Source organism: Salmo salar, chromosome ssa11 (assembly GCF_905237065.1).
Source record: "Salmo salar chromosome ssa11, Ssal_v3.1, whole genome shotgun sequence".
Classification (NCBI taxonomy): domain Eukaryota; kingdom Metazoa; phylum Chordata; class Actinopteri; order Salmoniformes; family Salmonidae; genus Salmo; species Salmo salar.
In genome coordinates this window covers 23,699,112-23,715,487 of record NC_059452.1, presented here as the reverse complement: position 1 = coordinate 23,715,487, position 16,376 = coordinate 23,699,112, and the positions used below count along the sequence as shown (strand labels likewise).

Here is a 16,376-nt window from a genome sequence, read left to right as displayed (position 1 = left end):
ACATTTACAGAGCAGTCAAAGCCAGTTGCCACTGCTATATTTACTGCCTGGACTAAAAATGAAATAGAATATGTTTTCCCCCCTGTATGCAAGGCAAGTACAGTGTGGCTCTAGTGAGGCTTCTGCATCAAATGTTTTATTATGGATTAAAAACAGTGGGCCGGAGAATGAGGATGCTTGCCTGACCGTGATCAGATAGACTCCAGACCGGCCAATTAAAAGACCACATATTCAATTTCCTCTCTCCATAGGGACTGGGGATGAGACGAGACCACTGTGAAAGTATTAACCTTTTAAAGCACACAGCCTTTTACTAAGTGTTATTTATCTTAGTGATGTAAGAATAGAAAATGATCTGCTGTGCTGGTTTATTAGAGAACCTGTGCAACTTTATCAAGTTTTACCTGTTTGGCTACCCCTAGTTAGAACTTGACAGGTGGGAAGCATTGCCATGTAAATTCTACCTAGCCCACTGGTTTATAACTATGGTAATTACCAGGTTAAAATAGTCTGGCCGAAGTGGCACTCTATCAGGCAGACAACTAATGTGTTCTGTCGAGGCATGGTCCATTTGATGATCTAGAGATGGGGATAAAGACAGAGCACCTCTGAAGACACTGTTAGGGTAAAACCACCAACATGTATTTTTTTCATCTGTGTCCTTCCGGAAGCCGTTATTGCAATCTGATGACTTTAGAGAGTGAATGTTCAATGTGTTGGTTTCCTAGTATAACCAAGGCAAGGAAATGTCTAGCACTATTGTGTGATTTGCAGTCTCCCGACAATGTCATCTTTTGGATGCATTTTGTGTCGACTGTGTGGATTAGTGGTATGTATGCTTGTCAGAAAGGGTCTACAATAATGCATGTTTTATGATTGATCCTTGTATACGTTCCACCAATCATTGTGTATCAATCCAACATAAGTGCAATGCAAGTTGTTTTAGTAGCGTTATTTACAGAGGTCTGTGAAATTATCCTTTCACAGATGTACCTGTCTGTACTGTATATTGAGCTATTGTGTTTGTTTCTATTAAAACCTACTGGTTAGATGTGGCCAGTAAGCCCTCTGTGCTGCAGATCAGCATGGCCTCTCTTAGAGGGAGAAATGCTATAAATTCCCTCCCAAGGTTTTTATGGTAATGAGCAAGGCCACAGTTATCAGAGAAGACCTATAGAAGGAAGGTCAGACACAAAGGCAACTATAGAAAGTTGAGGAAAAAGCAGACATCTGTCAGAGCATGCAGAACACACACATGCACAAACAGTTATGCACACACACACACACACACACACACACACACACACACACACACACACACACACACACACACACACACATACACATCCATCTAAACTTAGCACAAAAAATGAAACATCCTCTCACTGTCAACTGCATTTATTTTCAGCAATCATAGCATGTGTAAATATTTGCATGAATACAACAAGATTCAACAACTGAGACATAAACTGAACAAGTTCCACAGACATGTGACTTACAGAAATGGAATAATGTGTCCCTGAACAAAATGGGGGATCAAAATCAAAAATAACAGTCAGTATCTGGTGTGGCCACCAGCTGCGGTAAGCACTGCAGTGCATCTCCTCCTCATGGACTGCACCAGATTTGCACCCGTTCTTGCTGTGAGATGTTACCCCACTCTTCCACCAAGGCACCTGCAAGTTCCCGGACATTTCTGAGGGGAATGGCCCTAGCCCTCAACCTCCGATCCAACAGGTCACAGACGTGCTCAATGGGATTGAAATCTGGGCTCTTCGCTGGCCATGGCAGAACACTGACATTCCTGTCTTGCAGGAAATCACACACAGAATGAGCAGTATGGCTGGTGGCATTGACAAGCTGCAGGGTCATGTCAGGATGAGCCTGCAGGAAGGGTACCACATGAGGGAGGAGGATGCCTTCCCTGTAACGCAAAGCATTGAGATTGCCTGCAATGACAACAAGCTCAGTCTGATGATGCTGTGACACACCGCCCCAGGCCATGACGGACCCTCCACCTCCAAATCGATCCCACTCCAGAGTACAGGCCTCGGTGTAATGCTCATTCCTTCGACGATAAACACGATTCCGACCATCACCCCTGGTGAAACAAAACCGCGACTCGTCAGTGAAGAGCACTTTTTGCCAGTCCTGTCTGGTCCAGTGATGGTGGGTTTGATGTTGCCGGTGATGTCTGGTGAGGACCTGCCTTACAACAGGCCTACAAGCCCTCAGTCCAGCCTCTCTCAGCCTATGCGGACAGTCTGAGCACTGATGGAGGAATTGTGCGTTCCTGGTTTAACTCGGGCAGATGTTGTTGCCATCCTGTACCTGTCCCGCAGGTGTGATGTTTGGATGTACCGATCCTGTGCAAGTGTTCTGCCACTGTGAGGACGATCAGCTGTCCGCCCTGTCTCCCTGTGGCGCTGTCTTAGGCGTTTCACAGTACGGACATTGCAATTTATTGCCCTGACCACATCTGCAGTCCTCATGCCTCCTTGCAGCATGCCTAAGACACGTTCACGCAGATAAGCAGGGACCCTGGGCATCTTTCTTTTGGTGTTTTTCAGAGTCACTAGAAAGGTCTCTTTAGTGTCCTAAGTTTTCATAACTGTGACCTTAATTGCCTCTCGTCTGTAAGCTGTTAGTGTCTTAACGACTGTTCCACAGGTGCATGTTCATTAATTGTTTATGGTACTTTGAACAAGCATGGGAAACAGTGTTTAAACCCTTTACAATGAAGATCTGTGAAGTTATTTGGATTTTTACGAATTGTCTTTGAAAGACAGGGTCCTGAAAAAAGGACATTTCTTTTTTTGCTGAGTTTATATATCTCTAACATCACCTTGTTGTAACTGTTCAGTGTGATTACGTTTACAACCTTTGTCAATGTCATAACATTTTTTCTACAAGCTGCAACCTGAGCTCATCCATCAAATTCATTTGGAATCTTTCCTAAAAAGAGATGGAGGGCTTTTAAAAAGAGATAACCTTGTTATTTTGTGCTGAAATGAAATGAGTTTATTTGTTTGTCAGGCTGGTCCCCCTCCTCAGTCTGACAATGAAAGGAACAGAGAGAAATCTAAGCTCTAGACAAAAATACTTTATTTTACAATGCCAATGCAGCTTTCCCAGATAGTCTGTTTACATATATTAGAAAAGACCACTGCCACAATCGAGAGTCTCCGGTACTATTCTAGCATGTCAGTAACCCACTCACTCAGTATGAACATATACGTTTATTGACTATTGTACCATTTATTATAGCAATAACATCATTACACTATTATCTGTCGATCAACCTCACTACATATCCTCCCTACAGTTGGCTAGCTGATGTTGTGTTAGCATTCACAACACGCTGAGTGGATGTTACAATCATTAGCACAGTGGTGTCCAATCAGAGACTTCCCAGGTGCTACTCTAGGATCATGTTCATTATCTATTGTATGAGATTTGAGAGTATCATCACAGAGAGGAATTGAGAGAGAGAATGGAAGAGAAAAAGAGAGTGCTGAAGAGAGGAGAGTAAGAAAGAGGTAGAGAGAGGGAGAATGAAAGAGATGGAGGGAGGGAGAAGGAGAGAGACAAGTGAAAGAATCACCAATTTTCTTTTCAAATCAAGTTTGAAAATTATTTCCCTGAAAAAAGGGACCATCATCCCAAGTGATGGGGCGGCTAAATTGCTTATAGCATTCAAACGCATTTTGAATGCATTTCCTTTTGGTAAAAATGAAAAAACAAGAGAAAAAAGTAATTTGCACATTCTTTTGCACTAGTAAAAAGCACATTCTTTTCATCCTTGCCGCTTTGTGATGAGAAGCCTGTTTCGGCGTACTCTTTTGACGGCATCCTGAAAGTGGAGGAGGAATAGGCTACCTTAATGATCTGAGCCAGAGCACTACCTGTGGGTGGTTCAATTAAATCAAATGGATTTTAAAGTGACTGGGGAATGGGGCTGGCTGACATGTCATAGAATGCAGGATGTTCTGAAGTGGATTGAGTGTGCTTCGAAAATCTGTCCCCCTTCTATCTCTTTGTTCCCTGGAGTGCCTTTTGAAGCAGACCACACACACACCACACATACACTGCCATCCACATCTGGAGATCTGTCAGTGTGTTCCTTCTGAGAGGTGAGAGGAGAGAACAGATCCTGTTGGAATCACCCTCTCTGCCTTAGGAGTAATGCTATAATGAAGCTCTATGGGGGCTGGAGTGGAGTATTGGAGTCTGGAGTAGAGCAGTGGTGTAATTAGACAAAGCTATGGTTCACACAGACCTCTGAGAGCTCTGAGACCCATTCCTCATCAGCACACATCCCACTACAGTGGCTGGCTCATTCTCACTCTCTTATTCGCTTTCATCTGCTTTTTAGGGACTTCTGTCAGTCTCTCTCTTCTCTCTTTTGCTCTCTCTGTCTGTCTCTCAATCTCTCTCTCTCTCTCTTTCTTTTTCTATCTTCCTCCCTTCACCATGAGTGGAGAGTTTAATTAATCTATTTCCCTGATGTTTCCTTTCAAGTCCAAATCTAAAACACAATCATCAAGCCGACAGAGCTATTCTGAACAACACTGGGCCATTATGTTTCTTTGGCAACAAAGCACTTGTCTGAAACAAAGATGAATCAAATCATATTTTTTCGGATGCGTCAGAGAGGCATAGACTTGCAACAATAGACACAGCGGGAACTGAAGAGCAGTCTTGGCGGGTGTATGCTCAAATGAGCAGCCTTAGTATATTGGTTTGTTTTGCTATACTTTCTGGTACAGACTAACCTGTTCTTTGACACTGGGGTGTTCCACAATAGGGGATTTCCTTACGAAACTAGAACAAAACAGGACCATGATCTTTTTAATTTTCACAAAATTGTGTCCATAGAAGGGTCCTTTGGGGGAAGAATTGTTGACATTTGTATCTTACAGCATAATAAAAAATATATATTAGTTGAAGTTGAAAAATGTGTGAAATGTTGACCTTACCCAGGCTTCCTTTATTCATGTTTATATTTTTCAATATTCATATATTAATGTAAGAAAATTGTTATTCCAATCAAACTACTCATTACAGAGCAAGCGGTAAAGCTTCATATGACAAATATTTTATTTCTGGCACTTACAGATGAAACATTATGGTGGGTAAGGCCAAAATGTTCCAACTTCAATTAATTATTTCCCAATTATGCTTTAAGATACATACAACAAATGTCAACAATACTTCCTCCTTTTATGCGGAGTGGAACAGGGGAACCCAAGAGCAGACTCAGACGAGGAGAATGGGATGAAGTAACCAATGTATTTATTGAAACACAGGGGGAGGATGGAGTGCAGGTCAGGGGAAGCCCGGGCGGGTTGCTGGAAACCAGGTGCGGAGGCTGAGGCTGGAGCGAGAGGGGTTGAGACAGGGTAAGCAGGTCCGGAGGGGAATCCAAGGGAGTAGTAGAGTGGGGAATCCAGGACAGAGTAGCAGGATGACGAGACGTGGGACTGGAGACAGAGACCAGAGTCAGAGCGGGCAGAACTGTACCGGAGAGGAAAACAGCATCAGGCAAGGAAAACAGGCACAACAGGATAACAGGATCTGAATAGTAGAAACGTAGACTGACTGAGCAAAGATTACGATCTGGCAGCGTGGAAGTGGCAGAGTATTTGTAGAGGTCTTGATTATGGAACAGGTTGCAGCTGGTGGGGATCTGCTCTGACTCCAGCACACCTGTCTCTGCCCACACAATCACAAACACACAGAGAGAGAGGGAGAGGGAGAGAGTACTGGGGGAGTGGCGGCAGGTCAAGGAGACACAGGATGAGCTGTAGAGGGCGTTGCAGGAGCAGATGTGACACCTCCAAAGGACCCTTCTATGGACAACATTTTGTCAAAATCCTCAAAATCATGGTCCTGTTTTATTCTAGTTTTGTGATGAATCAGCCAATACATACAGTACAGTATGTGATACACATTCTGCCATACTGTAAGATGTACATCTAGTTGATAAGTATGCCCACATTCTGTTACTTATTCTGTGTATTCTGTGTCCAATGCATGTAGTTCATGTATTCAGTGGCAATAACCCGTTCCCTCATGGCATTTGGAAACAACCATAATAAGGTCTTTGCTCTCTCAACCAGAGCTAGCTGGATCCTGCACTGCCTTTCCCAGCGCATTCAGGAGACAGAAGCAGTGGAGTTCAGAGGTGCTACGCTAAACCCAACTCTCCACAAAACCCCCCGATTAGGTTCCAGTCAGGGTTCCTGGCTGATTACAGAGTGCTCATCACTTAGCCAGAGGGGAACAGGTTATTCTCAAGAATAGTTGCTGGGGCAATCAGGCAAGGTCTCAAAGGGTGTGTGGCTTTTGCTGACTGCTGAAGTGAGATGGTGTTACCACGAGCTAGCTGTGATCCCATTGGTATTGCAAGTAAATGTGTAAAGAGAGGTGTGGAAAAAGGTTCAGAGGTCATTTGCAGTATGAATAAGCCTTATGACTGCTTACGTGTACTGGCAGTACAGATCTAGAGGTCAGAACAGGGGTTTTAAACTGCTGTCAGTGTGTGCAGGGTTTTTTTCCACCCAGCACTAACACAGCTGATTCAAATAATCTACAAATTGTGGTCTTCGATGAAGACCTGTCACAACGTCTACAGGTGGCGCCTCTCCCCGTTCGGGCGGCGCTCAGCGGTCGTCGTCGCCGGCCTACTAGCTGCCACCGATCTCCTTTTCTGTTTCAGTTGGTGATGTCTGTTTAGGTTAGCACCTGTTTTGTGTTAGTTCATTAGTGGGGTATTTAGTCTGTCTGTTTTTGGTTTTGGTTTGTGCAGGATTATTTTGTGTCGTCTTATCATAGGTTGTGGATTTGATTTTCCTCTGCCGTTCTGTATTTAGGCATTAGGGTTTGCTGGGCTGCGTCCCGACTCATTTAGGGTTCTATCCTGTCGCTTGTGTTTTGTACCCTGCCTTGTGTTACGGCACTTTTGGACTTTGTTCATTAAACGTGTGTTTCTCGTACCTTGGTCTCCTGCGCCTGACTTCACCCCTCCTGCATGTTAGAGTCGCTCTGACAAGACCAGTTTGTTAAATTAAGTGTGTTAGAGCTGGGCTGGAACAAAAGCCTGCATGCGCTGCAGCTCTCGAGGACAAAGAAAGTACATCAGCTCTGTATGACTGGGTGGGGCTCACAGCCTTATACTATGGGTAATTATCTTACAGGAAATAATTAATAAAAAAGTGATTACCCAACACACAGGAATGGGACTGGAAGGTACTGGAACAGAATCCTCTATTGGAAACATTAATTGGTGGCTTGTAAAGCAATGATCTTGCATTGGATAGTTAACTTTTATCTTTATAGAAGCCACAGGTGCAAACATGCCCGGTGGCAGATGTCTGACAAGATGTGCTGAGCTGCAGTTTTCTTTTCTTCTGAGGACTTGTGTTCGATGTTCATTGTTCATCGGGACACAGGGTTTCCATTTATGTCACCATTTATAGTCTCGCCCAAATGATAGCTTTCTAATTGCTGTATTACATATGTACCAATATATCCATGTTTTCTAATGTGCTTTATCTATACCATTGTGTAAAGGCATCAAAAATGCCCAGAGCAGGGTTTGGTTCATCGCACATATGACAGAATCCACTCTTCATTCTATTGTACATCACACAGTCTCTCTCATCTATAGCAATACAAACAGAATGTTCTAGTCAGCTGCTAGCCAGCTATTCACAGCAAAAGAGCCATTACTGCCACAGTGTGATGTCATAAATCGCAGCCGTAATGAAAAAGTCTGGGCGCAAATGAGCCAGTGTGGTGCTCAAACACTTTTAATTGTGTCTTTTGCAGTCGCAATGATCCTATTGTGCTCCAAGTGAATTGCGTTTAAGAAATATGATTTCCACTTGGAATGGGCCAGAGTGCTTAATATGTATAATGCTGTTATCCAAGAGATATGTTTAATGTTGAACATTAAACCGATTATATAGGCTATATAATAAATACAATTTGATTTGATATAATATTTTCATGTCCACACTACATGTCTATGATATGGACAGGAGAAGTATTATTTCACAAGCCAATCTAGTAGAAAGGCAAAACTGATGTCGATGAAACATTTTCTCATAACTCTCCTGGCTTCTTCACCACATTCCTTTGGAGAGATTGGAAACCCAAATTGGTCTACACGGACAAGTTCTGGCCTGGTTTAGATCTTACCTGTCGGAAAGATATCAGTTTGTCTCTGAATGGTTTGTCCTCTGACAAATCAACTATAAATGTCAGTGTTCCTCAAGGTTCCGTTTTAGGACCACTATTGTTTTCACTATATATTTTACCTCTTGGGGATGTCATTCGAAAATATAATGTTAAATGTCACTGCTATGCGGATGACACACAGCTGTACATTTCAATGAAACATGGTGAAGCCTCAAAATTGCCCTCGCTAGAAGCCTGTGTTTCAGACATAAGGAAGTGGATGGCTGCAAACTTTCTACTTTTAAACTCGGACAAAACAGAGATGCTTGTTCTAGGTCCCAAGAAACAAAGAGATCTTCTGTTAAATCTGACAATTAATCTTGATGGTTGTACAGTCGTCTCAAATAAAACGGTGAAGGACCTCGGCGTTACTCTGGACCCGGATCTCTCTTTTGAAGAACATATCAAGACTGTTTCAAGGACAGCTTTTTTCCATCTACGTAACATTGCAAAAATCTAAAACTTTCTGTCCAGAAATGATGCTGAAAAATTACTACTACTACTGCACTGCGCTACTTTCCGGTTACCCGTATTAAGCACTAAATAAACTTCAGTTAGTGCTAAATACGGCTGCTAGAATCCTGACTAGAACCCCAAAATTTGATCATATTACTCCAGTGTTAGCCTCCCTACACTGGCTTCCTGTTAAGGCAAGGGCTGATTTCAAGGTTTTACTGCTAACCTACAAAGCATTACATGGGCTTGCTCCTACCTATCTTTCCGATTTGGTCCTGCCGTACATACCTATACGTACGCTACGGTCACAAGACGCAGGCCTCCTAATTGTCCCTAGAATTTCTAAGCAAACAGCTGGAGGCAGGGCTTTCTCCTATGGAGCTCCATTTTTATGGAATGGTCTGCCTACCCATGTGAGAGATGCAGACTCAGTCTCAACCTTTAAGTCTTTACTGAAGACTCATCTCTTCAGTGGGTCCTAAGATTGAGTGTAGTCTGGCCCAGGAGTGTGAAGGTGAACGGAAAGGCTCTGGAGCAACGAACCGTCCTTGCTGTCTCTGCCTGGCCGGTTCCCCTCTCTCCACTGGGATTCTCTGCCTCTAACCCTATTACAGGGGCTGAGTCACTGGCTTATTGGTGTTCTTCCATGCCGTCCCTAGGAGGGGTGCGTCACTTGATCGGGTTGAGTCAATGACGTGGTCTTCCTGTCTGGGTTGGCGCCCCCCCGGGTTGTGCCGTGGTGGAGATCTTTGTGGGCAATACTCGGCCTTGTCTCAGGATGGCAAGTTGGTGGTTGAAGATATCCCTCTAGTGGTGTGGGGGCTGTGCTTTGGCAAAGTGGGTGGGGTTATATCCTTCCTGTTTGGCCCTGTCCGGGGGTATCATCGGATGGGGCCACAGTGTCTCCTGACCCCTCCTGTCTCAGCCTCCAGTATTTATGCTGCAGTAGTTTATGTGTCGGGGGGCTAGGGTCAGTCTGTTATATCTGGAGTATTTCTCCTGTCTTATCCGGTGTCCTGTGTGAATTTAAGTATGCTCTTTCTAATTCTCTCTTTCTCTCTTTCTTTCTCTCTCTCGGAGGACCTGAGCCCTAGGACCATGCCTCAGGACTACCTGGCATGATGACTCCTTGCTTTCCCCAGTCCACCTGGCCATGCTGCTGCTCCAGTTTCAACTGTTCTGCCTGCGGCTATGGAACCATGACCTGTTCACCGGACGTGCTACCTGTCCCAGACCTGCTGTTTTCAACTCTCTAGAGACAGCAGGAGCAGTAGAGATACTCTGAATGATCGGCTATGGAAAGCCAACTGACATTTACTCTTGAGGTGCTGACTTGCTGCACCCCCGACAACTGTGATTATTATTATTTGACCATGCTGGTCATTTATGAACATTTGAACATCTTGGCCATGTTCTGTTATAACCTCCACCCGGCACAGCCAGAAGAGGACTGGCCACCCCTCATAGCCTGGTTCCTCTCTAGGTTTCTTCCTAGGTTTTAGCCTTTCTAGGGAGTTTTTCCTAGCCACCGTGCTTCTACTCCTGCATTGCTTGCTGTTTGGGGTTTTAGGCTGGGTTGCTGTACAGCACTTTGAGATCAGCTGATGTAAGAAGGGCTATATTAATAAATTTGATTTGATTTGATTCTCCTTTGTTGTGATTGGATGTCGATGGAGCTGTGTCTCTCTCAGGTCTGAGTTCAGTCTGGGGTTAAATCCTGCTCTATGCGTTGAGTGTTTTATCTGATCTGGGACCAACACAGAGACATTCCCTCTCTCTCAGGCAGTGACACAGAGAACCCTGCGGTGTCCAGAGCTACTGATAAACTATTTATGCAGGTTTTTTGAAGTGGTGATGCCGGCGCTCCATCTGAAGTGACGCGCGCTGTATTCATCACTCCTTTGTCTCAGAGAGAAAAAGGGAAGAGGGGGAAATAAACTGACCTTCATCCATTCTCTCCCCTCAAGTGTAATGTGGTGAATATGGCTGGGCCTCTATCTGTCAGACGACAAGTGAATTTGTTTCTCTCGCTCTCTCTCTCAGGGGGATGACGTTCTGACAGTCATCAAAATGAAGGCTCAGTGGCCTGCCTGGCAACCCTTGAATGTGTGAGTAGTCCAACAGCAACCTCCGCTATCATCTCTCTCTCTTTCTCTGTTTCTTTCACTCTCTCTTTGTCTAACTCACTCACACTTTCTCTTGAGGGACTGACCCATCCTGCAGCAATGTCCTTTTTCCTTCCTCTCTCCTTTCTGTATGCCACCCTCACCCTTATTCTTCTCTCTCCTTTCTATATGCCACCCTCACCCTTCTTCTCCCTCTTTTCTGTATGCCATCCTCACTCTTCTTCTTCTCTCTCCTTTCTGTATGCCACCCTCACCCTTCTTCTCTCTCCTTTATATATGCCACCCTCACCCTTCTTCTTCTCACTCCTTCCATGTTTTCTCTCTTTTCACAAATGCATGAGTTACACCACACTGCACGGTCTTCTTCATCGCTCATCTACTCACGTCGAATCATGTCTTGCCTCCCAAGCACACAACTGAGGTATCACAACTCACTGATCCAAAGTTCTGCACTCGACGTGTTGCTCTGTGCCATGGAGCCACTTAAAAGCACTTGGCCTGAATTTTTTTATTTTATTTATTTTACCTTTATTTAACCAGGTAGGCTAGTTGAGAACAAGTTCTCATTTGCAACTGCGACCTGGCCAAGATAAAGCATAGCAGTTAGACACATACGACACAGAGTTACACATGGAATGAACAAAACATACAGTCAATAATACAGTACAAAAAAGAAAAAAAGTCTATATACAGTGAGTGCAAATTAGGTAAAATAAGGGAATTAAGGTAATAAATAGGCCATGGTGGCAAAGTAATTACAATATGGCAATTAAACACTGGAATGCTAGATGTGCAAAAGATGGATGTGCAAGTAGAGATACTGGGGTGCAAAAGGAGCAGAATAAATAAATAAATACAGTATGGGGATGAGGTAGATAGATGGGCTGTATACAGATGGGCTATGAACAGGTGCAGTGATCTGTGAGCTGCTCTGACAGCTGGTGCTTAAAGCTAGTGAGGGAGATGGGAATCTCCAGCTTCAGAGATTTTTGCAGTTCGTTCCAGTCATTGGCAGCAGAGAACTGTAAGGAAAGGCGACCAAAGGAGGAATTGGCTTTGGCGGTGACCAGTGAGATATACCTGCTGGAGCGCGTGCTACGAGTGGGTGCTGCTATGGTGACCAGCGAGCTGAGATAAGGTGGGGCTTTATCAAGCAGAGACATGTAGATAACCTGTAGCGAGTGGGTTTGGCGACAAGTATGAAGTGAGGGCCAGCCAACGAGAGTGTATAGGTCGCAATGGTGGGTAGTGTATGGGGCTTTGGTGACAAAACGGATGGCACTGTGATAGACTGCATCCAGTTTGTTGAGTAGAGTGTTGGAGGCTATTTTATAGATGACATCGCCGAAGTCGAGGATCGGTAGGATGGTCAGTTTTACGAGGGTATGTTTGGCAGCATGAGTGAAGGATGCTTTGTTGTGAAATAGGAAACCGATTCTAGATTTAATTTTGGATTGGAGATGCTTAATATGAGTCTGGAAGGAGAGTTTACAGTCTAGCCAGACACCCAGTTATTTGTAGTTATCCACGTATTCTAAGTCAGAGCCATCCAGAGTAGTGATAATGAATGGGCGGGCATGATCGGTTGAATAGCATGCATTTGGTTTTATTTGCGTTTAACCTCTTACATCTAGACGTTCCGCTAGCGGAACACCTGCTCCAATATCCAATGATAGGCGTGGCGCGAATTACAAATTCCTAAAAAATACAAAAACTTCAATTTTTCAAACATATGACTATTTCACAGCATTTTAAAGACAAGACTCTCCTTTATCTAACCACATTGTCCGATTTCAAAAAGGCTTTACAGCGAAAGCAAAACATTAGATTGTGTCAGCAGAGTACCCAGCCAGAAATAATCAGACACCCATTTTTCAAGCTAGCATATAATGTCACAAAAACCCAGAAGACAGCTAAATGCAGCACTAACCTTTGATGATCTTCATCAGATGACACACCTAGGACATTATGTTATACAATACATGCATGTTTTGTTCAATCAAGTTCAAAAATGTATCAAAAAACAGCTTTTTACATTAGCATGTGACGTTCAGAACTAGCATACCCCCCGCAAACTTCCGGGGAATTTACTAACAATTTACTAAATTACTCACGATAAACGTTCACAAAAAGCATAACAATTATTTTAAGAATTATAGATACAGAACTCCTCTATGCACTCGATATGTCCGATTTTAAAATAGCTTTTTGGTGAAAGCACATTTTGCAATATTCTAGCCATCACGGGCTAGCTATTTAGACACCCGGCAAGTTTAGCCTTCACCAAAATCAGATTTACTATAACAAAAATGTTATTAACTTTGTTGTCTTTGTCAGAATGCACTCCCAGGACTGCTACTTCAATAACAAATGTTGGTTTGGTCCCAAATAATCCATCGTTATATCCGAATAGCGGCGTTTTGTTTGTGCGTTCCAGAAACTATCCGAAATGGTAAATCAGGGTCGTGCGCATGGCGCAATTCGTGACAAAAAAATTCTAAATATTCCATTACCGTACTTCGAAGCATGTCAACCGCTGTTTAAAATCAATTTTTATGCAATTTATCTCGTAAAAAAGCAATAATATTCCAACCGGGAATCTCCTTTTCGGCAAACAGAGGAAAAATCACAAAGACGGGGGCGGCCAGGGCACGCGCCTAAGCCCACAGTCCCTTGATCGGCCACTTGAGAAAGGCGATAATGTGTTTCAGCCTGGGGCTGGGATGACGACATTCAGGTTTTTCCCGGGCTCTGAGCGCCCATGGAAGACGTAGGAAGTGTGACGTTAGAGCAGAGATCCTTTGTAAAAGATAGAGATGGCAAAGAAGTTCAAGAAATGGTCAGACAGGCCACTTCCTGTAAAGGAATCTCTCAGGTTCTGACCTGCCATTTGAGTTCTGTTATACTCACAGACACCATTCAAACAGTTTTAGAAACTTTGGAGTGTTTTCTATCCAAAGCCAATAATTATATGCATATTCTAGTTACTGGGCAGGAGTAGTAACCAGATTAAATCGGGTACATTTTTTATCCAGCCGTGAAAATACTAGCCATAACAGGTTAAGAGCAGTTGGACGCCACGGAAGGAGAGTTGTATGTCATTGAAGGTCGTCTGGAGGTTAGTTAACACAGTGTCCAAAGAAGGGCCAGAAGTATACAGAATGGTGTCGTCTGCGTAGAGGTGGATCAGAGAATCACCAGCAGCAAGAGCGACATCATTGATGTATACAGAGAAGAGAGTCGGCCCAAGAATTGAACCCTGTGGCACCCCCATAGAGACTGCCAGAGGTCCGGACAACAGACCCTCCGATTTGACACACTGAACTCTATCAGAGAAGTAGTTGGTGAACCAGGCGAGGCAATCATTTGAGAAACCAAGGCTGTTGAGTCTGCCAATAAGAATGTAGTAATTGACAGAGTCGAAAGCCTTGGCCAGTCGATGAATACAGCTGCGCAGTAATGTCTCTTATCGATGGCGGTTATGATATCGTTAAGGACCGTGAGCGTGGCTGAGGTGCACCCATGACCGGCTCTGAAACCAGATTGCATAGCGGAGAAGGTACCTTGTGATTCAAAATGGTCGGTAATCTGTTTGTTAACTTGGCTTTCGAAGACCTTAGAGATGCAGGGTAGGATAGATATAGGTCTGTAGCAGTTTGGGTCTAGAGTGTCTCCCCCTTTGATGAGGGGGATGACCGCGGCAGCTTTCCAATCTTTGGGAATCTCAGACGATACGAAAGAGAGGTTGAACAGGCTAGTAATAGGGGTTGCAACAATTTTGGCAGATCATTTTAGAAGGAGAGGGTCCAGATTGTCAAGCCCGGCTGATTTGTAGGGGTCCAGATTTTGCAGCTCTTTCAGAACATCAGCTATCTGGATATGGGTGAAGGAGAAATCTGTGAGCTCATCTCCACATGCACCAAGCTGATCAGTGTGACTAGGCTTCCTTTAGACTCCTGCATGCATAAACCTTAATTTTATCTCTTATTTAGGACAAACACAAGGAGCAAGTTAGCCCAGGTTGCGCAGAGAGAAAAGCGTCCTCAATGTAAAAAACACTCTCACAGAGGATCTGAGTGTGAGACTCCAAAGAGAGCTTCCAAAGGCAGCCACAGCTAGGGACAGAGCCAATTAAATACACAGAGGGTAATTAGCTCGCTATCTTGTTTATATGCTAGCAAATTAATTGTATCATAAAGTGGCAGTGTAAATGCAGAGGAAATCAAATCAACTGGTTTAGGGGATGGGTGGTAGGAAAGGGAGGATGAGAGGAGGGGAAGAGGAGGAGGTGGAGGTTCTTGCTTGTAGTGTGATGTGGAAATGCACACATTCTGTTTGTACATGAGGTTTTCTTCCTTGAAAGTAGGGTGCAGAAATGGTTAACTGCGTATTTTCCTCCTACAATTGCAGGATGTTTCTTTTTATTGTTTAAAATGAGTCTGTTGGGATTGCATGCGATTTTTTTTCGTACATGTTCGTACATGTTTTGAACATGTTTATAAATGTTGTTTGTACGTCTTTGTACATGTGATATGTGATTCATAAAGTTTGTGTGTGTGTGTGTGTGTGTGTGTGTGTGTGTGTGTGTGTGTGTGTGTGTGTGTGTGTGTGTGTGTGTGTGTGAATTAGTGAAGGGGGCTTATGTTACTGCACTTGTGTGTACATGTGTATGTATGTGTGTGGGCTAAGAGGGTGTGTGCTTTGATTATGATTGATATAACTCCTGGAGGGGTTTTTCTCCATCAAGGTTAATGGCCTCCAGGCTCCTGTGTATCAAGACATCACGCTGACCTATACTACACAGCTGCCTGCCAATTAACAAACCCTACTACCCTGCCTTTGAAGAAAAGGAAGAGGAAGAAAAAAATAAACAGAGAGAGAGAGAGAGAGCAAAAGAGAGAGCAAAAGAGAGAGAGAAAGAGAAATAGACGGTGATTAATTATCAGTGGTTAGAAAACCAGCTCTTTATTATGTCTGAAGGATCCAAGGCAGATCTTTAGAGATGGAGCTTCAGGTTCAGGGATATCTGGAATCAGTGTTTGGTTAGGAGTGGTTTGGAAGAACTATCATCATGGGACTAGAACATTAATGAATACACTGTGTTTATGTAACTATGTATTTATTTACCTGTCTCTCTATCCATCTTCCTTTCTGGTGCCTTTGTTCCACATTGATCACTTGTACTGATTATGAACTAAAGTGGTCATCTTGAGAGAGATGTGGTGGCTGGAGCAAAGGAAAGGGAGAGAGAGTCAGAGGAGGGTGGAGAGGGAGCGAGGGAGGTGGGTGAGCGGAGGGGTGCAGATATGACAGCCATTATTACACACAGCAGAGCTACAGCAGTCTGTCTCCTGAGACTCATAACATGTTCAAGGGAGAGGAAGAGAGAGAGAGAAAGAGAGAAATTAGCCAAAATAGGGAAAGATGGACACAGAGAGAGCAACAGAGAAGGAGATGTGGTCAGAGAGAGAAAGAGGGAGGAAAAGAAAGTAATGGAAGGAATAGAATTCCACCAGAGCCGTCTCCAACCAACCAACCGCTCCACGCCGC

General features: G+C 43.8%; 1 protein-coding gene across 2 annotated transcripts in view; it reads left to right on the top strand.

Moving 5' to 3' along the window:
• The window catches only part of LOC106562306 (spondin-1), a 146,171-nt gene that overhangs the window by 105,104 nt on the left and 24,691 nt on the right, over nucleotides 1-16,376 (top strand). For both annotated transcript variants that reach the window (XM_045689214.1, XM_045689213.1), the window contains exon 7: nucleotides 10,744-10,808. In XM_045689214.1, the coding sequence (XP_045545170.1) occupies nucleotides 10,744-10,808 (65 nt within the window). The remainder of the gene's footprint in view (nucleotides 1-10,743; nucleotides 10,809-16,376) is intronic.